The 25,501-nt window shown below is 45.7% G+C and overlaps 1 protein-coding gene across 3 annotated transcripts in view; it reads right to left on the bottom strand.

Moving 5' to 3' along the window:
• Window positions 1–25,501, bottom strand: part of DOP1B (DOP1 leucine zipper like protein B) — a 687,459-nt gene that overhangs the window by 68,680 nt on the left and 593,278 nt on the right. For all 3 annotated transcript variants that reach the window (XM_085621292.1, XM_085621294.1, XM_085621293.1), the window contains one exon: window positions 5,703–5,864. In XM_085621292.1, the coding sequence (XP_085477418.1) occupies window positions 5,703–5,864 (162 nt within the window). The remainder of the gene's footprint in view (window positions 1–5,702; window positions 5,865–25,501) is intronic.

A 25,501-nucleotide genomic window follows, 5' to 3' on the forward strand; every position in this document is an offset into this window, starting at 1 on the left:
CATAAAACTCCCGGAGTAGGGCAGGGGTTGCACCGGGCTCAATGAAACTAGGGGGGGGAGGGAAGGGGTCGTTGAGACGGCTGAGGTGCAGGCTCAACCATGAAGCAAGGGTTTGAATGCCTACGTTTCCACGTCTCATTTGACAGCTCGGTGAAGTTGAAGACCTCTTCGGCTTCTTGTTTTTCTTCTTTTTGTAGGACTTACCCGAACATCCGAATCACTTTGACTGCCACAATGATTGATGGCTCCGAAGTGATTCCGGGACCTTCCTCTCAACCGATCAAGATTGTGGTGGCGTTGCACGCTGAGTGGCAAGGAGCTTGATGTACCTTTCAATAAAAGGTGGAAAAAGGTCAGGCAAAAAGTGACTGGGGATAGCTCTTCTCCGGATCTGTGCTGAATGATGCGGAAAGAAAAGAGCTGATGTCAGCGCACTGGGGTGGCACCTACATTGGTGCTGCAAACATCACTTCTGGCGTGGACAATACTGACAGCCCCGGATTTGAAAGCATATTGCATGGCGAGTCAGTTGCAATAGCTCTCATACTGGTTGGTGGGCCACAACCTGCAAAAAATTGGCTACACACCCAGAATGTTGGCGCAGGGAAAATTGCATGCAAAGCTACATTGAGCAAACTTAATTAACAGCGCGGATTCACCACTATTGTAAGTAGTGCAGCAGTACTGGAAATACGCATTAAAGTATACACAACCGCGTCTGTCATATTCACCAAATACCCCCCTCATGGGTTTACCCAAACCTACAGGCATTGTCACGCGGGGTCAGCTAGCCGGGTTGGAGGATGGAGGTATAACTACAGTAGGGGCACTGTTCCACAAGAGCATCCTGCTGCCACACATAGACTTTGTGCATACCAATGGCCTAACAGACACTTTTTTTCTGTTACATGCTGGACTAACGCACTACATAAAAAGGATGTGGGCCCTGGACAGGCAGGAACCGCTAGCAAATCAGTTAGTCAATATGCTCCACTTAATGGGTAATGGAAGGAACTTAACGAAATGGCTGTATACAGGTATCAGGGAAACACAGACCTCCCCATTGGGGCTTTAAAGGCCAAGTGGGATGCCGACATGGAAACAGCACTTACCGACAGAGAGTGGAATACACTTGTAGCCTACCCAAACGCAGTATCACGCAACGCACAATATAAAATGTATCAAATATATGATCACACAAAGGGCATACCTGACCCCTCATAGGCTACTCAGGATATTCCCTGCAGTTGCGTCAAACTGCCCGAGATGCGCAGAAGAAGATGCAGGGTTTGTACATATGATATGGGCGTGTCCAGCGCTAGCACTCTACTGGGCACAGTTAGCGCAGATACTAACAGACGTGGTTGGGGGACGGACTTGGAATTCGGCAAACTGCTGCATATTAGGGCTATATCCACATCTGGAGGGATACAAGGTACAGGCACGCTTTGCCAACTTAGCGCTACTACTAGCGAAAAGACATCACTACAAGGTGGAAGGCAGCGAGGTACCAAAAATAGAGCCATGGAAGGAGAAAGTAGAGAAATGGAGCTTAGCCGAAAGCGCCGCGAAACGCAAGGAGGAACAGCGGGGGCAGAGGAAATGACATGCCATAGGTACCGTCGCTGGGCAATTATACTGCTACCACACACCAATGGGCAGATATCACATGATTCAGAGCCACAAGAATTAGGAGTACAGGTACCATGTACGCTATGGCCTCAAAATATGATGTTTTACAAAGAAATGTGTTGCTTGATAATCTTTTTCTTACCACAAATACAATGGATGACTACTCTGTATGCTAGAGCAGACAACAATTGTGATGCCCAGTTAGTTAGTTGCGGAATGGGTGGGAGGGATCCAGGGTTGTTGGATTGAGACTAAGCGCAATATGTACCGCCTGTTATAATTATTAAATACAGTTAACACACGGATTAAAAAAAATGCTAAGTAGATGTGATAGGCTGAATAACCGCATCTAGGAGATGGCGACTGTACGACAAAATGATGACTAACAGTTGCCAATGATAACAGCAAGGGTACGCTAATGTATTAGAACGGGTGCCAATTGTATGAATATACTCTTCTGTAAAAACTCAATAAAGTTTGTTTAAAAAATAAAAAAGATTTACATCACCACAATCTCTTTGACAACAAAAACCTGCTCTACTATAGCTATGTACAACAACACTTCACTCTGCCTATAAATTAATAGTCAAAGACCTATGCCAAAACGTAGATATCTTTTGCCTGAATGGTGATGTGTATAAAAAAAATGACCAATTTTCATGTTATTACTCCACTTACACATAATGCAGTTTACAAAACCAATCTTGGGGTTTTACTAACAGGCAAAGAGTTTAGATGACATATAACCCATTTTTGACCATCTACAGTCACATTACTTATGTGCAGGGATATGTCACTTTATATAGTGCTCCAAAGAGGTGCATGCCCAATCGTTAATTTTTCAGTAAAGTGCAGGTATGTTCCCAATGCAAATCAATACATCAGTCTGAGCTCATTCAGACTACAGACGCCACTGTTGATGATTGTATATTTTATTAAGTTATGCTAAACTATGGTATAGTGGCTGGTCACGCATAACAGAACATAAAAGTAATGTGAGATGCCAAAGGGTAACCACTAAACTCTACACTCACTGCAAAGAGAATAATCACAAACCAGACTCCCTAAAATGGCTAGTGCTTGAGTCCCACCCCAGGATTACGCATAAAGCATTGTTCAAGATAGAACAAAGATGGGTACATCGTCTTAGGGCAGACCAGGTAGGCCTGAATGACCAAATCCCATGGACGGCACTCAATGGCAGATAGTCCACCAATCAGGGGCACATGTTTTTTTTTGCTATACTTCTATTTACGGAGGCTCCTTCCCGTCTTGCTGAGCGAGTTGTGAGTGCTCCTGCGCTTCACTGTTCTGTGAAAAATCAGCCTACCTATAAATATAAAATTATTTTGCCACCTATGTGTTACTAAGGAGGCTTACTTTCATTTGCCACAACCAGACATCGCAGTGGCATATTCCATTTCAAGGTAGGACACTCTGCACAGAACATTGTGTTCCATCATGAACATTACAAGATGGCCGACGTTTACCAACTGACCGCCAATATTCATATATTCACCTCATATTTTGGCTACCCATACTGGATTACATCTGGCGTTTCCCGATCGTTGCGCCTGTTCCCTTGATTCAAGGAACGCTGCAACTGATCACCGGCTTTAGATTGGTTTACTGTGTGACAGCTACATTGCAAGATGGCCGCCGTCTCCGAAGAACCATCGCCATACACTCTGATTCACCCTTCACGCATTGACGTGGACCACACCACCCGGAAATCGGCCCGACCCCGCCCATACCGGCTAGTATTTCAGCATGGGTCCCCAGTGTTGTTGTCCTTCCCGGTTCAAGCGGCGCCTGGGTAGGTTAACGGCTCACCCAGGTATACCCTAATACGTGAGTATGATGATAATGTATGCGTGTCTCCTCCTTCATGCAGAGTGTGTTGACGGCGGTATGGGTGAGCACCCGTGACTCACGGATGCGTTGGTTATCACCGATTGACTTCTTGACTATGCCCATGAGTAGCGGATTATGCGCAGCGGATCATGCACTCTAGTGACGACTGCATTACATATCATTGACAACGGGTTGTACTAGCTGGGGGTCAGTCTTACCTTCCGTATGCCATACTTGACCCTCTACGGGTGTCGGGGTCTTCCAGGTTCGCGACTGTGCATCTGTGATACAGCACTACCCCCCACATGTGAGACTCCCGGATGTATAAGTTGAGTGCCGGTTGACCTCCGGGCATCACCATGAGGTTGATATGTTTATGGTTGTTTAAGGGCGCTGAACAAAGGCTTTATAACACCGGCTGGACAACACGATGTTCTGGCTGTATGGGAGGTGCACCATCAATGCGCCTCGTTTTGACTCTCACTAGCATGGGCGAGTCTCCTTGGTGCTCAGTTATGTATCTGTGTCACTACTCATTTATTACCCCTGATCGCATGACATGACTGAAGTAAGGGTGGCACCCCTTTACCTGTCCTTGAACCACATGTTGGGCATGCCACCCTGTGTTTTATCTTCTTTGCATTATTTATTCTCTTTATTATTAGGACACCAGAATCTTGGTGTCCCGGTAGGGCAGCGAACACGGACAGAAGCAGGGTTATACACTCTAATAGGTGAGTGCCCCGCAGGTACCTCTATGTGAATACTAGTCCTTTACTGCAGCCACTACCGTACATCCAGTCTTTTGTTTTAAAATGGGTTCTTGTTTTTAATTTCACATTCACGTATAGCAAGTTCTATACTTTATTATTTTTGGATTACATGTCACTAATACCGCATGGAGACTTACACTTGGCGTCTCTGTTGCAACTAGTATGTTTCATAATCACACCTATGTAGGAAGAGAGAGTGTGTTTGTTATATATGTGCGGGAGAGTACCATGTTCTCTACGCTGACCGGTGTCTTGGTTACCTTATTTTTCTCTTAGGTTACCATTGACACATGGAGAGATCGTTTCTCATAGCATTATACGTGGCAGGTAACAAATGCAGCCACCACACTGTGTAGATAGTTGACATTTCAATAGGTCCTGAAGAATTGCCAAGGATTACTAGGAACGCGAGGCATGAAACATGTTGACCACCATAGATGAGCATAGCTAAGCTGAACCCTGACGTCAGCAAGCTGCCACTCTGTTTTTGTTTTTAACCAAGTGGGTAGCCATCCCCAATAAAGTCTTATTTTGGACTATCCAACTTGTTTTAAATCACCTACACTCACTTACATCTACACCACTAGACCCCTCACACGCACTGCACCATACGGCCAGGAACAGAAGATCTCCGCTAAAGAGCCCCTTTATGGGTGCCCGTCAGGTATTGCAGCGCCGGCCCGATGAAGAGCAGGTCCATATGATGAAGCATGACATCTAGCTTGCTTGGTGTGTGAGGACCCTAGTTCCGACTAGAGGAACTCCTCTCATACACGGTCTCTTTGACATTTACACACTCTCTCCCTCTACCCTGAGGAACTGCATACTTTTCATTTTTGGACAAATACAAGGGCACGTATGCTGGACCTCTCTTTAAAGCCCACCAGTCCCCTTAATTGATATTAAAGGTCAAAGTAGGTAACATTATATCAGTGACAACAAGAGAAACAGACATCAAAGGAGTGGGCTGAATGTGAAATCACGGAATGGGGAGACATGAGAAATCGTGGCTTCAAGAACCATAAGTCAGAGAGACCAGCAGTGAAGCGGTGCTACTAACAGTAAGGGTGTGGCTTACCGATTCTAATGGTAGACCCTACAATCATAACCAGCGGTGTAAATACAAGGCATGAATGTGGAGGTTTGTGGTAGCCACTGGGGTAGGTATTTCGGGTACCTAATGTCTGTAAAGTTAATTTGAAGGATGAGAAACCTAAATTATTTTTCCATGTTTCCACTGCATTCAATAGCACTATGGAGTAGGGTGTTCCACGCCGAATCTTTGTACCATCACCCCATCTTGGAAACTGTATGAAAATGAAGCCCAAAATATTACTTTTTCTCTTGAGTATTTTAACAAATATTACCATAAATATAAATAGTATAACTTTAATTATGAAGTGCTACAAATAACTGAACTGCTCAATAATGTGAGCATCTTACATTTGAAATAAAGGCATCTTTTCCGGAGGGAATGAAAGTGCTGTGTCCAAAAACTTGCAGGCTGCCAGGTACAGGTCGAGGCCACTCTGCTGTATGTCACAAAGGAGAGAGCCACTGCTTTCTGCAGCTGTGATTTTTTGCTTGTTGGCTTTACAGTTGTTCCTAAAAAAATACATGATGCAGAAAACAATATTAATCATAACTTGAACTTACACAAACTTGTTGCATAGGACAGTTGCCACCAAACCTGGATACAAAGATGTATGCATGCTCGCAATATGACAAAATACTTTTGATAAAATGTGATCTCTAGACCAATGCATGACTTCCCACCATAAAAGGATCCAGGACCTGATGAATTAAAGGGACTTCATCTTCACTATGCATGCGCTGCATAAACTGGAAGGATGTGTGGAGTGAAAGCCCAAATCAAATCAAAAAGCTTTAAATTAACACTGCACATGGCAAATGTAATGTATCACAATATTAACACTTCGATTCCACGCGATTTGCAGGGAAAATGGAGCAGCAAACAGATGGCTACCCCCTTGACTTGAAACTTGTAAAGAGATGCGTGTATACTTTGTGATGACACATGGGGTTTCAAGCTTTGGAAAGTTTCCGACAGGTGGTAAACGTTTGCCCAAAATGTGTTGGTCTGGAACCGTTTTAACTCTTTACTGGCAGATGTACGCATAAGAAAGAGCAACCAGAGGTCACACAGAGAGTGCAGGCTTCTCCCTTGGTTCCATTCGCAAAGTGCTTCTTTTTTGTCATTGCCCATACAGCCACACTGTTTCTGCCAGTGCAGAGATGGAGGTCTGCTATGCCTTGCAGGCCTCCATCTATACATTTGAATGTGGTCATAAAAATTCACAGGAGGAATGTTGATCATGAATATTAACAATACAAGATGAATTCAAATGTTGTATTATATATATATATATATATGTATGTATATATATATATATATGTATACCAGTATATATTTTTGGGGTTTGCTAATAACCCTGGCGTGTTTTCACGAATATTCACAAAACTTTCCCAAAAAAGGTTTCACCCACACAAAACACGTTTCACCAATGTAATTTTTCATAGGAAAATTGAACAGCGATATTGAAAAAAACGGCTAAACGGAATTACACCAAATTTGGCAGAAAGCTAGACTACATCCAGAAAGCATGCTTTTGTGATTTCGTATACATCAGTTCAGTAGTTTTACACAAATTAGTATTCAAAGTGTATGTGAACATTTTCCTGCATAGGATTCCTGTAGAAGCAGCAGTGGGACAGTCAAGGGGTTGGGTTTGGGACGGGGGGAGGGGGAGAGGGGGTTGGTGGTGGTGTAGAAGCAGCAGTGGGACAGTCAAGGGGTTGGGTTTGGGACGGGGTGTGGTGGTGGTGTAGAAGCAGCAGTGGGACAGTCAAGGGGTTGGGTTTGGGACGGGGTGTGGTGGTGGTGTAGAAGCAGCAGTGGGACAGTCAAGGGGTTGGGTTTGGGACGGGGTGTGGTGGTGGTGTAGAAGCAGCAGTGGGACAGTCAAGGGGTTGGGTTTGGGACGGGGTGTGGTGGTGGTGTAGAAGCAGCAGTGGGACAGTCAAAGGGTTGGGTTTGGGACGGGGGTGGTGGTGGTGTAGAAGCAGCAGTGGGACAGTCAAGGGGTTGGGACTGGGGGGGTGGTGGTGGTGGTGGTGGTGGGTGGGTGTGTGTGTGTATACAGAGGCAATGACTGCGATAGACTGACCTCTGAGGTGCGGTAACTGAGGTTGACTATTAATGGACACAGTTGGATTGGTAGGGCTCACCACATCTATTTTTTGGAACTTTAAGGTTTATACTTGTTGCTCAAGTTCTGAAATGTACAAGTACGGGTACTTTGTAGAAGTTGTCTATGCATTATTTAAATTAAATTCAGAACATCCATAACGTAATCTGTAAGAAATTGCAATTCCCAGGTTAATAAATAGATAACCTGGTTGGTGAACTCGGGTAAGTGTTTTGACGTGCCATTGATTTTCATAGTTTGAAAACAAAGCCTATGAATTTAGCTTTACACAAACATTGAAATCAGTTTAACGGTAATTGTAATCACTTCACCTAGTCCTAGGCTATAGCAGTGACAGTCATAAAAGACCAACCGTTGCACAGTGTTCACTTTTATTTGCAAATGCATACTAGAGCTGGCAAACAGCAGCACACACTTATTGAAACAATGACAATTCAGCTGCTTCGATTCAGCCAGTTTAGATGCATAGCAACCTTATCGTTAACTCCCAATAACCCACTGCAAAGGCTTGACAGGAATGCGGAACACACCTTAGCCGTTCAACAAATAGTCATCAACATGAACAAATAGCAGCTTCTAGTCACATGAAAAACAACTGCCTACTCCCACATCACGTGGAGAAGTTTTCTCTGTGCTCAAGTAAAAAAGCGGTAACGCCCAAATGATACGAGGGCAAGTGCGAAAACTAGCTACAAATTCAGATGCGGCTTCCCCGCTAAGGCGGAAGAGCGTTGTCCCACAGGAAAAATAAAATGGTAATAACATCATGTTATTATAATTTTATTTTTCACTAATGCTTCTGTTGCGTTTCTGTTAGGTGCGGTGGGGCTGGGCTTCCCACAGAGCAGGGGGAGGAGTGGTGGGCAGCTCCTAAATGCGCATGACGGTTTGGCCAGCAATCTTGGGCCAGCCAAACAGACATGCGCACTTAGCATGTTCTCCACCCGGCTGTATTGTACAGCGGGGTGGACATCATCCACAGGCTCCCACTACCTGTCTGAGCCTCAAACCAGGCCTCTCAGACCAATCATGACGCTGCTGTCATGTTGATGACAGCAGGGTCATAATTGGCTTAGGGGAGTCCGGGAGCCTGTGTGCTTCATGCGTCGACTGAAGAGGAGGGAGGAGACGCAGCGGCCAGCTGTTAAGTGACATTTTCTTTTTTTCCTTTTCTTTTTTTAACCACCCCCTCTCCCCGCCCCACCTCTACTGCCCCTTAGCAATTGCTACAGGCCACAATCATAATTTGCGCACCCTGTCTCATATGACCTCTTTTTAAATAAATGACAACAAATTCAGAGCTTCCCTGTTTAGGTTTTTGGCTTGAATTTATTAGGAAACTTGCGTTCATTGTCAATCAAGGCCTCCTTGAAGTTAATGCAACAGGTCAAATTAAACCCTACACGAGTAATGAATAGGACAATGTCTAATGATGGAGGTGCCTTTATGGCGCTCAGTTCCACGGGACGGCCACGTTGCAATCTACAATCAATAGCCATGCTTAGTATGGTTCCTTGATGCCTTTCAACCCACAATAGGAAAACATAAAACAGAAATGCTTTGGTCATCGGAAGACACATTTTCCTGATTACATAAACAAACCACGGGGACAAAAAGGCAGGCGAGCACAACCACCGTCTGTGTCAAATTGAAGAGGAACTAACCGACGTGTTACAAATCGAATAGTTTAAAAAAATGTATCACAAAAAAGAATTCACGGATTCCTGAATGAGTGCCTTTGTATCCAGGGAGCCGGGGGGAGAAGATGCGGGAGAATGCACGGAGGACCCGCCTCGACCCGGTTCCAGTCCAAGGATGAGAAGGATAGAAATGGAACACTGTTCAAAACAAGAATAGTCTCACACACGCAAACTCCTCCATGTAACAGCAGACGCGGGGAGGCGCACACATATCACCAGAACTTAGATTTCCCCTGGCAACGGCCATAAATAAAGATTAGATGGCTGCGCAGGGAGCAAGACTCGCATCTTGAAGTGCATATTGACAGCACTCGCTAGAAGAGTCGCCGCTCGTCTTCACACGCACCGGGTGATCTGCAGTCGCAGGGAATGGTATATGTAAGTGTTAGCTAGGCATTTTTTTTCTGCACCGGTGCAGGTTTTTTGACACTGTAAGAGAGAGAGAGAGAGACAACTACAAAAAGGGAAAGAAGGAGCAAGAGAAAAAGAGCCAGGGTTAAAAAGAACCAGTAAGAGTGAATTAAAGGGGGGAGGAGCCAAGATGGCCGACGGGACGGACGCTTGAGCTCCCGGCTCCGTGGACCGTCTGGCTTCCTTTGATAATCCTGATCAATTCTCCTGACCTGCGCCGCTCTACCGCCGCGGATTACCGGCACTGAAGTGACTGGCGTTCTCCTGACACCTTTGTCGGCGGGTTTGGTAGCAGACTCGGTGTTTGCTTCGACCTCCGGCGCTCCCCCTGGTCCCTGCGTGGATGGCCGCCGCTGGACGCCGAGGGATGTGGACGGGGTGCTGAGCTGGATTACTGCGGGTGGTCGCGGGGGTGACAACGCTGGCTGTGCGACGGGAGTCGGACCCTTACGTCCGGGTCGGACTCCCCCCCGCGCTGGCAGTGGTGTGGACGACGTTGGAGCCCCCTAATACTAGCTCTCCTCAGCCACCCTGAAGGAAAGCGAGCGGACTCTATTTTGAAGTGTCTTCCTGCGGCGAACGGCCGGTCCGCACGGCAACCGTGGGGCGCTCTCGCCCTGTGCAGTTCCCGAGTGGAGCACGAAGTTTTTCCGGTGTCTACATCCTCGGATCTCCGGTATACATGGTCACTTTTGTCCCGCTACTAAGTGCCTGCAGTGGAGATGACGATGGCGCCTGTTCTTCTTGCTGAGACGCTGGCTGACCCTGGACTCGCAGGGTCTGCGCGCCCATGTGCCCCGGAGCTGATTGCCGCATCGGGGGAGCAGCGGGATAGGGCGGACCGATGCTTGGTACTGAAAGACCCGACCTGTGGGGATGTACTGGCCGCCCTCGTGGCGTTAAAAGTGGCAATGCAGAGTACTTGCTGGGCGCTGACCCGGAGAATCGATGAGGCACTGTTCGCAACGGGACGTCCCCGGCTGGAGGATCCCCCGCCGCCCATGTTTTCTCCTGGAGGTGAAACAATGTTGCAGAGCGGAGGGGCGGTGGCGCGGAGTCCTCCTGGCTACAATGTAACGCATCAACCCATCGACACGGATACAGTTGCAGGGACACCCTCCATTTTGAACGCTGTGACTCTGCCTACGAACTACCTGTTGAGACCTAGCCTTTCACCTCCCTTGCCAGATGTTACCCTGAAGGTACCTATCGCTGGAGCTTCTGTGGCATGTTACTGCTGCGTTTGGGACCCTGCGGTACGATACGGCTTTATGGTCCCCTTTCCTCGAGAGCGGCCATCTTGTCTCTTTGTCCTGGCTGAAGGTGACTCGCAGCAATGGACGGGCCTGAACCACATCTGCCGGTCCGGACAGGGGTGATGGCAGGCTCGTTGTCGCTTTGGTTGGATCGGCGGACGGAGACCTGGACTGATACACGTTTTGCTATATTGGCTGAGTAGTTTTTAATGACCTGTTTTTTGCTACATGTCGCTGTGATTTCGCCCCCTGTTTCCTTCTTCTGCCGGGGGGCAGACTTGTGAAGTACTGAAGTGCTGGGGGGTATTGCTTCGGGACCACCGGGTTTACGTGGGTCTTTTGATACTGTGCTGTACATGGCGCAGGAGGTACGGGCGGCGCGGGAGTCCGGGAGTTCGGCAGTGGGGTGGGCTCCTCCCCGCTTTTCCTTTTCCTGGGAGTAATAGGGTAGTGCACTCTTCTTTTTCTATGGTTCTTTTTCCTTTCTTCTTTTCTTAATTCTACATTTCGGGTTCCTATGGGGCGACAGACACGTAGCTGGGGGGGGGTAGGCCATAGCCTCGGCATGCGTGTAGGGTGGGGGGTCTTCTTCGGCACTTTTTTTTATTTCTATGGGCCTTCTTTTTCCTTTTTCCGTCCTTTTCTCACGTCTTTTCTAGGGTCAGTGGGGGGGACTGCTGTTAGGAGGGTAGCGGCTGGGAGGCACACCTCGCTGCGTTATTATATCCTGGTATTATAGTTTCGTGCCGCCATTTTAGATGTGTTCACTGTTAGTTGACTCTCCTGTTGGCTGTTACCCATTTATCATATGATCGTCTGTTCTGTACACTGATCCGTTCTAGTTTCTGTATCTCCTTACAAAAAAAACAAAAAAAAATTTTTTTTTAAATTAACCTTGCTGTCTCCTGCCACTCGGTGCACGTGGATTTATTGTAACATAGGTCGTATGCTTCTATGTGCTGCCGTGCCACCGAGTGGACATATACTTTGCTATCAAGCTTCAGAAGTGTCGAGGCCGGCCGGATGGTTGTAGGCCCGTATTTGTCTTGTACACAGTGCTAAATAAAGGTTTTAAAAAAAAAAAAAAAAAAAAAAAAGAGTGAATTAAAGGGGCCGGAGGTGTCTGATGGAGGATGAAAGAAGCATGAGGTGGAAACCTTAGTATTCCACAACATCCCCCCCCCCTCATCCGATAGCGCCGGCCACAGCCATCTGAGCAAAACTTTGGAACAATTTCTCGACTTGGAATATATGAAGAAATCCAGCAGTATTCCTTGGACTCTGCGACTGTTGCAGCTTCCCTGGCGCAGTCACACCGGAAAAACTATAGATATTTGGAAGGCAAGTGCTCATTTCCACACATGCAAAGGTAACACACATGAGCTTTGGTCCGTTTTTCTCTTTTTCTCAACAGGGGAATTATTTCTCCTCGTGGAGAAAACGCTTCCCATTATGCCCTCCCATAAACAGCTTTTAAGGTCTTGCCTGAGCCAGCGCGCATGCGCTGCTTTGCTAGGCTTCTAGTAAGGACTTTCAACTCGGACCACACGCTCGTGCGTGTGCTTTTTTTTTTGCTCACACGCTATTGGCCTTTGCGTGTGTCTTTCTATGAAAGACAGCATGCAATTGGCCAAAGGCGGGTGCATGTCCCGCCTTCTCTCTCCCCTGGCCTAGGGAGCTTGGGAGCGAGCAGCGGCCCCTGCACTACATTGGACATTGCTCAGCTCAGTCCTTTGTTAGTTTCTGTTCCCAAGTCGTGACCGTCTCCATGTTCAGCTTTAGAAATGGCTCCATTACAGCGAGTCTGATAGGAAAGCATGGTCAAGACAAGACCACACATATTAGAATTGTAGAAACCACACAAGAGGCATTTCTACGACCACAAAATAAGCAGAAAACGTCTGCTTTAAAACTCTTTTTGGGGACCACATACACAAATTTTTGGGAGACAAAACTAAAGTGCGCATTTCAAGGATCAAACAGGGTTTATTTTGAAAACCAATTAATACGCAGTTTGACACAAAGTAAAGGACCTTGTTTGAGCCATGCAGGCTGCTTCTGTTAGTTTTGCATTTACGCTCTTCAAGGCCAGCAGGCCATTTTGTAGACAGCCCTCGTTTTGTAAAAGCTCTAGGTCGAAATAAGGCCATGCTGTGTGACGCAGAAGCAGCATGTGTAAGCCTCGTGCCCTGCACCCAGCCATGTCCATTTCTTTTCTCATTCGCCGTCCCATCCCCTTGACAGTCCGGATCGATAAAGGGTCAATAGCGCAGCACATACCTCTTCATCCAATCTCACTCTCGCTCGTTCTGACACACCCTCCGCCCTTTGCCTGTCTCACACCCAGGACCTTTTTTTGTCAATAAATTATCACTGCTCAATTAAGTCGCACATCACTACATCCACCCCAGCTCCGTGGACACCTTTGCTCCGTTGAAATAGGCATCAAAGTCCAAACACAGCAAAAAATACGCAGAGAGCAACCTCGGAAAAGCAAATGTTTGTAAATTTGTCGAAAATTGTCAAATCCTTCGTAATTTTACTAAACATCAGACAAATGTACATGCCTATTTGCTCAGAAGTGCTTTGCCTGGATGTCAAAAAGGGGTAGCCTTGGGTAGCAGCTAATACCCCTTGTTTGCCCTTTGGTACCCCTGAAACTGGCATTGCTTCTGGTATCTCAGGGTTCATGAAAGCAGCATCTGGAAATAAGCATTGGCATACCAATAGGTCTCGCTTTTGGGACCTTATAAGTATTTAGTTATGCAGCAAAATATTCTTGTTGCAACAACAGCAACTGTTGCATGGCTAAACACTTATAAGGCCCCAAAGGCGAGACCTATTGGCTATGCCAATGCTTGTTTTAGGGTACCTATCTGCAACAGGGTTGTGCGTACATGTAAACTTAGTGAGCGATGCTATTTACACACCTAGGTGTCACGTTGGAATTGATTTTTTAATTTGGCCTGTAGTTTCCACTTTGCGTTAAGTTAGAATGCTTTCGAACCGTCGTATATAGCAAATTGCACACGGAAACCTATGTATTAGTTCTTATGTCATCTTACTGAGCCCAGCACTGGATATATTGGATTTCTATTATAGTTTGTTTCTCTATATCACTAAATACCCTTCCTCAACATGGTAGCACTAGCACCTGAGGGATAACCATTCGCTCTGGTCGCCATGTCCTGCAGTCCCTGCCTTCAGGACAGGACATCTAAGCGTGTGGTGGTAAGAGTATGAGTATGTGTTCCTCCCTTCCAAAACAATCTGTTTTAATAGATAGGATGGTTCCTTATTATAACACAATATAGTAGTCCAGGGTGATTTTCAATCATCACTTTATTAATCAATTTCACTTCTTTTAGATTCGGTGAAAGATGGTCAGAAAAAGATGACAGCCGACACGTGTTTCGCCCTATGTGGCAATTCAAGCCAGGGCTTTCTCAAGGCTAAGCATTATTTTCAAAGAACATGCTGTCTGACGTTGGTTCAATACATTTCAAATTACAGGGCAACATGTGAAAACATCCAAAATCTAAGGAGAAATACATCATTATTTTTATATTTATAATACATACAAAAACGTCAACAAGACAGTCCCACAAATATGTGACAGTTTAAAATCCATGTCCAGGTATCTAATCTACATAGTGTTCATATACAGGTCCATTATTAATTAATTACAGGACAATATGTGCCAAAGGTCTTTTAGGGTGCCATATTTAGCATTTAGTTTAGTTATTGCGTGGTGTATAGTTGCCAGGCAATCCTGCGTTCATTGTCAAAGTGAACAGCCTAGCGTATTTGGCAGAGCTTGAGATGTGTAGTACAGTGAAATGCCAAAACAAAGTTCGTTTGGACACGCAAGTAATTCTGATTGTGTGATCGCTCAAAAAAGGCTCTCAAGACTGACTAGCGCGTCTTAGTTACGGTCAGAAGAACGGGGGATAAAGCCACCATTCAAAGTAACTTACTTTAACTTTTCAACAAATCCCGGGATTAATCAATGAGGGATAACCATTCGCTCTGGTCGCCATGTCCTGCAGTCCCGGATCGAGGCAGTCATCACCCAGCCTGTTCAACCCCTCTGGAGGTGGCCTTTACTCCCGCAGTTGGAGCATGGCCACCGCTCGCACCAGCCTGTCGTGACGGCGGCCCTGTCCCGCGGCCTGGTGCTAGGCCGTTTCCCCCGTCGTAGGCTGCTGCGTTGAATCCTGCGGCCCAGCCTGATTGCCTCCTTGGATGCGACCCTGATCCTTACAGCCCCGGAGCAAGGCCGCAGTAAGGCTATCTCTTGCTGCCCCCCCGCTAGCCGCTTCGGTGATCCTCGCTGCCCGACTGGCGCTCAGTGATGTTGCCGCTGCAATGAGGCCCAGCCTTTCGCCCATCTCAGTCGCCTGACTTGGGGGCAGCCCGGTTTGATGCCGCCCTGGACCGAGCCCAGAGTGAGGCCTCGTCACCCGCTGCCTGCTGCTACTATGACTATGGCGCGTCCCCACATATGGCTATATGCCGATAATATCGATCCTCTTTGGCCGCAGCCCCCACCTTCGGCCCAGAGTGAGGCCAGATCTCTGCCTCCCACAAACCGAGGCAGCACCTGGGTGAAGTTTGTTTTTGTTGAATCTCAGCTTTCCTTTAACATCAATCCTATTTAGCCTCAGCCAGGAGTGTGGCCGGATCTCTGCCTCCTACAAACCGAGGTAGCACCTGGGTGAAGTTTTGTTTTTGTTGAATCTGGATAATCAAAATTGTGATAGTTGTTTATGGTTCATCAACATCTTACTAATTAAATGTCATCTCATGATGATCCTTTCCCTCCCCGTGCCTGAGCCGGTCGGGGACCCCACTATTGTTCTTCCTTCAGAGGCCGCTGCCTGCTGTACATGCCTCACGGCCTTTTCCCCTCATTTACTTCACTATTTTTTTTGATTCCCTGCACTGTCCCAGGCGCTCCTGCTTGGCTCCTTTCTGGTGAGCCTCAGCTCGCGGACCCCCTCCTGGGGAGCCGCCTTTCTGCCTTGCCTGCGCTCCGAATTTATCTCTTTCCTGCCCACACCCTGAACGGGTACTGCCCATGCTGCCTGGGCTCATAATCTAACGTAGGTGCCTCCACTCCTGACGCCCCGCAACTCAGCGGTCATCGCCAATTGTGCATCAGACCAGCCATCTCTCTCAATTAACGCTTGACCCACTCCTGCAGCCTACCAGTTCGTCGTCCTGGCTTTACCTAGTTCCCCTTCTCTCTCCATTTTTGCAGGGTCTTGCTTGAATGCAACAGGGGGCAACTCTTACTCTATTGCATACCCTCCTAACCTCTCCAGGACCGCTGCTAAAACCTTCAAACATTCCCTCCTGAGAAGACACCCAGAGGACCTGATCTCAGACCTGTACTTCAATGCCAACAAGGGCATAATTTCCAATGACCTTATTTTCTACTATAGAAAAACAGCACTATGGCGTGCAGCCATTTCAAACCTACTTAGCATACATGAATCCAGGAACATTCCGTACGGTGCCAAACTCACGATCGTGCCTTCCCAAAATCTTAAAGCCGACTTTACCATTACATTATATAAAAACGGCATAGTTATGATCCAAGTGCCAGACAAAGATAAATTCGCTGACTTCTTCTCCATCCTCTAAAAGCAAGTACATAACTCCTATTCCTCTACGCATCCCCAGTGCCCGCTGTCGCCATCTGACTCATGTCATAGCTCCGGTAAATACAGTTCAAAGACCAATGGTCTCCCCAATATGTTCCCCACTCAAAATGAATCTCTGGGCTTAATCTTCCATAGATCTGTTAGAGATCTTCCCTCCACTGCCCCCCAACCTCCATCATTTTACAATAAGGCAATGCCACTGCGCCCCCTCTTCCAATCGTCGCTCCTCTCCTACACTCTTAGTGACTAACACACATGTCACTCACAGCTCACCAGACACCCGCCCCAACAGCCCTGTGACCACCCTGCTGAGCACGCCTAGCCCTCCTCACACCCCTCCTCCTAGAAACCTAGTCTCAGGGTGGTCGAGCTCCACTACCAGGATTCACCTTCATGCCAGCAGAACAAGTCCTGACGCACAGGTCCCCTTACCGCAAGTGCAACCTTCACTTATGGACCTAGAAACTTTGAACATCAGAGTATTCAACATAGTTTAGAGCATCCATAAATCCGTTCTCAATTTGAAGAGCATCCTTCACCTCACTGAATACTCAATCATGAACATCAAGCTCCCCCATAACTCAGTTCTTCCCCACTCACCAGGGCCATTCCTCCAACCCATGCCGCTGGCCATTAGAAACCTTTGCCCTTGCAAGCATCCCAACTACCTCTCGGAGGACGAAACTCTAGCCCTCCTCTCATCCTATAAGAAACCTCTCCCGATGCCCCCAGTCCTGCAGACAAGAAAGATGAATACTTCATTCATACGGTCTCAATCAACACTAATAGATCATCATCACTCCATAACAGAGGGGTAAACAGCAAAACCATAGAGCAAGTACCCCTATCCTCCCCTACTTACGACACACTCCCCGATGCTCCACTCTCTGGCCTCCTACTTAACTGCCGATCAGAAGCGAAGTATGCCTCCGACATCGCCGCACTCATCCTGAGCCCAAAAAACGACTTAGCTATCCTAGCCGAATCATAGCTCAACGAATCATCGTCACCTTACCTCGATTTATTGGTCCTGCCAAATTATAACCTTGTAAGGCTCGACAGGTAAATAAATAAAGGGGAAGGCATTGCTTGCATCTACTGCTCAGATCTTCTGGTTACTGAACTTCCTACCGACCCCACCGAGTCCTGCGAATATCTCACACTCTCCATACGTAACAACGCTACTCAGTTGTGCAAACTGCAAATCTTCTACCACCCCAAGCAAGTACGACACATTCATCGACCACCTCATGGAAATCATTACTGCTAAGGTTTCCCCCCACTCCAATGACATTTTTCTCAGTGACTTTAATCCTCACTGGAATGACCTCAGTGACCCCCAGGTCAATGCCGTCAAAGTATTCCTTGCTGACCAATCACTTACTCAAGCCTGCACGTTACCAACTCACACGAAAGACTCCATGCTGGATTGGATCATTGATAAGGCAACGGCGGTCAGGCTCAACTCAATAAATCTATGCTATTGGTCAGACCACCATGCCATTACCTTCCTAATGCCTAGCATCCACAAGAAAAGGCTAGTGCAACCTGTGAAACTGAAACTCTAGCTCAGAGACACTAAGAGCCTAGACCCCGAGAAGCTGGCTTGCTCGTTGCAAGAATTACCTCCACCCCCCAGTCTATCTAAGTTCAACGACCTTACAGAGCACTACAACTCAAATATGTATGCCATAATTGATGATGTCCCCAGCTAAAGCTAAAAAGATCTCAAATCAAAGACAAGAACCCCTGGTTCAACAGATCCCTCAATAATGAAAGGAGAGCTCTCCGGCTAACAGAAAGAAACTGGAGACAGCACCCCTCAGCCTCCCAACTAAAACTTCTCTGACACACCAAAAATGCATACAACAGGAACATCCTCAAATCCCAAAAAAGAGTTCTTCAGATCGGATCTGGAAAACGCTAAGTACAGACCTCGTAAGCTCTTTGAAACAAGCATTTGCAATGCAATAGGTCTCGCATTTGCGTAATTTTAAGCTATTGGCGTTGTAAATGACAATGCCTTTCATTTATCTGTTTTCAAAACTAACACATAGATAAAAGGTTTGTCATTTACAATGCCAGTAGCTCGAAGTCTCGCAAATGCAAGACCTATTGCATTGCAAGGCCACTGGTGGTGCTCAGTCCTTGTATGCATGAAGGGGCGTGTGATCGTGTGCACTGATCCCTGGTGTGTGTCCTGGGAGGGCTGCCTTCACGAGCACATGGAAACGTCCGGTGTGCCAGCCGGTGGGCATGGAGCTTACAGTAGTGCTCAGCCCCTGTGTGCGTGAGTGAAGCGACAAGTGATCGTGTGCAAGGGGCCCTGGTGCGGTGTCTGTCCTGGGAGGATAGTCTTCACATTATCCACTACATGCCAGTGTGTGCTGTGTCAACCGGCAGGCACGGGAACTTACAAGTTGGCATGGTTAATGCTACATTGAAGACTTGTTTAAAGAAACTCTCCAGATAGACCTCCCGGTCGCTAAAGTGACCCCTCTTCTGTTCCATGTGCTGAACAACCTCTCGCCCCCTTCTCCTTCAGGACAGGACATCTAAGCGTGTGGTGGTAAGAGTATGAGTATGTGTTCCTCCCTTCCAAAACAATCTGTTTTAATAGATAGGATGGTTCCTTATTATAACACAATATAGTAGTCCAGGGTGATTTTCAATCATCACTTTATTAATCAATTTCACTTCTTTTAGATTCGGTGAAAGATGGTCAGAAAAAGATGACAGCCGACACGTGTTTCGCCCTATGTGGCAATTCAAGCCAGGGCTTTCTCAAGGCTAAGCATTATTTTCAAAGAACATGCTGTCTGACGTTGGTTCAATACATTTCAAATTACAGGGCAACATGTGAAAACATCCAAAATCTAAGGAGAAATACATCATTATTTTTATATTTATAATACATACAAAAACGTCAACAAGACAGTCCCACAAATATGTGACAGTTTAAAATCCATGTCCAGGTATCTAATCTACATAGTGTTCATATACAGGTCCATTATTAATTAATTACAGGACAATATGTGCCAAAGGTCTTTTAGGGTGCCATATTTAGCATTTAGTTTAGTTATTGCGTGGTGTATAGTTGCCAGGCAATCCTGCGTTCATTGTCAAAGTGAACAGCCTAGCGTATTTGGCAGAGCTTGAGATGTGTAGTACAGTGAAATGCCAAAACAAAGTTCGTTTGGACACGCAAGTAATTCTGATTGTGTGATCGCTCAAAAAAGGCTCTCAAGACTGACTAGCGCGTCTTAGTTACGGTCAGAAGAACGGGGGATAAAGCCACCATTCAAAGTAACTTACTTTAACTTTTCAACAAATCCCGGGATTAATCAATGGCCGAGACACTTACAGTTCGACAGTGAGAAGACGAAACGCTGACATAGAGGAGAGTGCAGAGGTCCAGTTTAACCCGGAAATGAACGTACGTCCCCTCGAGCAAGATCGATTGAATTGAGGACCAACAGTATTGTTCGCATGTTCGGCATAATTTCTAATACTTTGTTTGTACGAATAATAAAATTAAAATGAAAAAGAAATAAAATTAATTATGCAGGGATGGAAAATAAACTATGAGTGAACAGCCGATGAATAAGAAAGGCATTGGTTCATTGAAGGGAACAGAAGTATAGGTACTAAAAGCAGCCATATGGGCTCAAAACAGACGCCATCTTAGTGTGTCCAGATAGTTAAAAACAATATGAGTGATAGTAGCGCTGGGGGTAAGTTTAGTAAGCTAGGACAAAGTTGTGTGAACAAATACGCTAGAAATCAATTGTGGAGGATACCCGACTTGATGTAGAGAATATCGATATAATTATAGCGCGTCAGGAGACTACGTGAATATCTGCAGAAGGTTTCGCCTACAGATGGTGCAGTCGCCAGAGAAAAAAGACTAGGTATATTACACAAACTGAATGGAAGTTTGGACAAACCTAGTGGGACAGAAGAGGAGTAAGACTGGTAAAAAAAAAATATATATGGATCATCAAAAGGGGCTATAAACATAGCACTACAGGAGGATTGTCTAAGTATCATAACTTGATAATTGGACGAGCATAGTTGGCAAGGCCTCGCAAGGACAAGTTTATAGATGAGGCAGATCTAAGTGTGTGGTGCAAGGAATTGATAATAAATGTTTATCCAGCTGAAAAATAATGCAGCGTGCCTAGCTCTGCTTTTTCTCACTTCAGAATCTCGAGGCGCTGTAAGGTGTCTGAAAGGTGACATGGCGCTATGCAATGGACTGGTAAATAATAAAGGACTCCCCAGCTAAAATTAATGCACCATGCACAACTCTGTCTTCTCCAAGAAAATGAGGCGCACTGAAGGATCTGAAAGGTAAAATGCAGGCGCTACACATTTTAAAAGTTAGCCCCGAAGAAATGTAAAAAACGTATTTTATTTTGTATGCAAATGATACAATGCTCCCAGATTTTACCCCTTGCCGTCTCCAGACTCCCTGAGTGGTGTAAAGGAGCTATATCAAGCTCCAATAAATACAATTAAATAAACCGGTCTGTTTACCATAAAGATTAGCACGAGCCTGGCGCTTTCTTCCCCCCCATTCAAAACGCTATAGAGTGTATGAGCGCAACATGTCGGCACTACACAGAATACCAATGAAAAATAAATACACACACACAACTAAAGAAACGCTTCGCAAGCAAGATCACGTTATGTACCTAGTTTTTTTTTTTATCAATTGTTGCAGGCTAAGCGTATTGAAGCGCCTAGAACAGCAGCGTGGGGGAGGGAAAAGGCACAGACAACGGTAGGGGGTAGAATGGAAAACACATACAACGGGAGGGGGCTTGAATAAAGGGATCGGGGAATACAAATAAATAAACCGGTCACTTGACCATAAAGATTAACACGAGCCTGGCGCTTAGTTCCCCCCATTTGAAACGCTATACAGTGTATGGGCGCAACATGTCAGCACTACACAGAATACCAATGAATAAATAAATACACACACACACACACAACTAAAGAAATGCGTCTCAGCTTCGCAAGCAACATTGCGCTATGTACCTAGCTTTTCATCAATCGTTGCAGGCTATCTAAGTGTACTGAAGCGCCTAGAAAGGCAGCCTGTTGGTGCTGCGCAAAACACTAATAACTACATTAATGGAGAAGTCACGGACAGCGGGGGGGGGAGGGAAAATGCATGGACAGCGGGGGGGAGGCACGGACAACGGGAGGGGGGAGGATGGAAAACACGGAGTACGGGAGGGGGCGTGAACAAAGGGATGGAGAAAAGAAAACAGGAGCGAGGGGGAAGGGATGAAAAGCAGACACCACTTTTAACAAATATAGCTTTCACAGATGCAAACAACGACAGGGTCTTCAATCATTTGCGGGGGAGTCGGGGGCTACTGCCGCTGTCGGGGGAGCCGTTCCGTATCACCAGCGGGGCAGCAAGAGGGAAGCAGCCGCGAGGCACCACGCGCCTAGCTTGGCAGTGTAGAAGAAGTCAGCAAACGAGAGGGGAGGGGGGAATGCCAGCAACAGAGGAGCCCGCGAAAGTGAAAGTGATCACGATCGCTACGAAGGAAAGACACATGGCGCTGCGCGCGTGCACGTTCACGTGCACTGTAGCTTTAGGCCACGGCAGCACTTTGAAATGCCCAGATATAAAATGTCTCTTAGAGCCTTTGGCTCACGAGACCTAATGATCAAACACAAATCAAACAAAGTGGCTACAACCTCCAAAGAAACTACAAAATCACTAATAACCTGTGAGGAGTTCTCCTCCTTCTTTACAGCTAAAACGAACTCCCTAGGAAACAAACTTAATTCCGCCACAATCATCCCTTCTCCTCCTGACGGGACCCATCTTTCTTCTCATCTCCCCTCGCTACACTCAAAAACCATGCACACTATTCCAACTTCAAGTTATATGACGACCATTCCATCTCGAAAATTCTATCCTGCTTAAAACCGAATAACCACTTTAATGACGCTTGGAAGCGACCACCCCATTTATCATTCCCATTTGGACTACAATAATCAACGCTTCCCTACTACAAGGGTCCATACCTGACTCTCTAAAAACCGGACAAGTCATCCTCATCTTAAAAAAAACCTACTTGAATACTACTATTCCAGACAGATTCAGACCTTTATCCAATATTCCACTTCTTGCGAAAGTGCTGGAGAAATGTGTGCAACTTCAACTGAGCCAACATATCACTAATTTCAACCTGTTAGACAAATTCCAATCTGGTTTCAAGCCTGGGCACAGCACAAAAAAACCCCATTCTCCATATTGTAGAGGACGCTTTTCAAGCCCTTGACCAATGCAAAACATACCTCTTAATCCTTCTGGAATTATCCTCGGCATTCGACACAGTCAACCACGAGAAACTTCTTGAGCGCCTCAAACACAGGATGGGAATAGGAGGAACCGTCATCAATTGGTTTGGTTCCTTCCTCCGAAACCGCTTCCAGAGATTCTTAGTCAACAGTAATCTATCTGCTCCTTCCCCGATAACAATCGGAGTCCCACAAGGCTCAACTCTGTCCCCAACCCTCTTCAATCTCTACCTCGAACCGTTAGCTGTAATACTCCGTACCGCCAACATCTCCTTCCACATGTATGACGATGATACTCAGATCTACATCAAAATCTCATCACTAGGGGAGATCATCTAATTGAATGAGGCTCTGAAGTTGACTGTTCAATGGCTTGCCAGCAACCAGCTCAAACTAAATGCACAAAAAGGAAAATGCTACTTACCCAGTATGCATCTGTTCTTGGCATATAGAGCTGTAGATTCATATGCTTTAGCATAGATCGCCATCTGGTGTTGGGCTCTGATGTTTGCACTTTGTTTTTCTTCGAAGAATTCTTTGTAATTACGAGGTTTGTGACTCCTCCTTCTGGCAACAGTGCGCAAGGGCATCGTCTCCATGCCCAGATTGTTTTAGCCATAAAGGGTGATGATGGAGTTAGTAAGAATAGAAAGAGATGTCCTTGTGTGTATCTGTGTAAGATAATACTGCAGCAGATAAAGGTACCCGGGGAACTGATGCATACTACTGGGTAAGTAGCATTTTCCGTTCTAGGCACATGAGCTGTAGATCATATGCTTTAGCATAGACTATACAGCAGTTATTTTTGTAGCGTTGGCTAACCTGTATCTGTTGCAGTAGTTTGAAAAAGTGTTCTTAAGACAGCCTGGTCCACACTAGCTTGTTGTTTTGCATGCACATCTACACAGTAGTGTTTTGTGAATGTGTGAGGTGTAGACCAAGTTGCAGCTTTGCAGATGTCATCTAAGGGTATATTCCCTAAAAATGCCATAGAAGCCCCTAGCTTGTGAGTGGAATGTGCTCTATGTGGAATAGTTAATGTGCGTTTAGCTATCCATCGTGCAATACCAGTTTTTAAAATGGGATTGCCTTTATTCGGTGGTGAAAAAGCAAACAAGAGTTGTTTTGTTTTCCTAAAAGATTTTGTTTGTTCAATGTAATAAAGTATTGCTCTTTTGACATCTAGTGTGTGAAGAGCATGTTCTGTCACTGAGTCTGGTTGAGGGAAAAACACTGGTAGTTCAACAGACTGACTGAGGTGAAAGGCAGAAACAACTTTAGGTACAAATTTGGGATTAGCCCTAAGAACCACTTTGTTGTGATGAATTTGTAAAAATGATTCTTGTATGGTTAGTGACAGGAGCTCACCATCTGTAGTTCACATTTGTGCAGAGGTTCAAATGGCGGACCCATAAGTCTTGTAAGGACAACATTAAGGTTCCAAACTGGAGAAGGTGGAACTCTAGGGGGAAAGATTCTTTTGTGTCCTTCCATAAATGCCTTGATAGCGGGCACTTTAAACAAGGACAAAAGTTGTCGGTTTTGTAGATAAGCTGCTATTGCAGCAAGATGCAAACATATAGATGTGTATGCTAAGTTACAGCGTTGTAGGTGTAGGAGATAGCAAATTATGTTCTGAATGGAAGTATCTGGTGGTAAGGACGTCTAGCCTCTTAATGACGCTCATACAGTCTGGCGGGAGGTTAAGGTACCTCACAGAGGGAAAATGATCAGGTTGCCCTCCACTCGCCGTCCAAAAGTCTCTCACAATGAGGACCTACAGAGGGAAAATGATCAGGTTGCCCTCCACTCACACATAAGCAAATGTGGATACGTACAGTCTATGTGAGGGTGATTCGAGCACGGGCCACGAGGTGGGATATGGTCAAAATAAACCATAGCTGCCTTTGAAGCTCGATTGTAGATATGTTGTAGATATGTTGCCTGAAAATATACAGATATCTAATTGTCTGTTTCTTTATGTAGAATTGGGACAAAACAAGTGTCTCTCACACTGAATAGGTCTCATAGCAGAATTGAGCACCTATTTTGACGAGGTGGATAGCTGGTACGATGGGCCTTGGCTACTTCCTGGTAAATATTAATTGGCAATATAGGCAAACGTGCCGTTGTAGTGAGGTAAAGTATAAATCTCAATGGTTGGTCGTCTATTTTAAAACAACCTTCGTTTTGTGTTTAACAGTCACAGTGATTTTAAGAAACAAGGGTCCAGAAATGCCCATCATTAAATGGCTTGCAAGCATGCAGTTTGTTTTTAATTTGAATTGGCACACGAGTTATAAATAAAGTTGACACTTGGGGAATATGTGACCTATTTAAATTTTAAATTCATGGGGTTTCTTTCTTCTTTATTGATAGGGAAACTCATATCTTTCACTGGTTTTCTGGACACCATTAAGTACACATATACACTTTTCTTTCAGCGAGATAGTTACCAATGATGAGAAAACGTGAGCACGACTGGTGAGAACCAACCAGTAAGCTTCAATGGTGTTGTGCACGTTGGATACTATCTTGCTTTTTCACACATTTTTGTCTTATATACACCTATTTAAGTGGAGGGTATTTGTTCATAACACTGTGACCTATAATTTGAAGGTTGTATATCTTTTATAGTAAATATGG

Source organism: Triturus cristatus, chromosome 8 (genome assembly GCF_964204655.1).
Source record: "Triturus cristatus chromosome 8, aTriCri1.1, whole genome shotgun sequence".
Classification (NCBI taxonomy): Eukaryota; Metazoa; Chordata; class Amphibia; order Caudata; family Salamandridae; genus Triturus; species Triturus cristatus.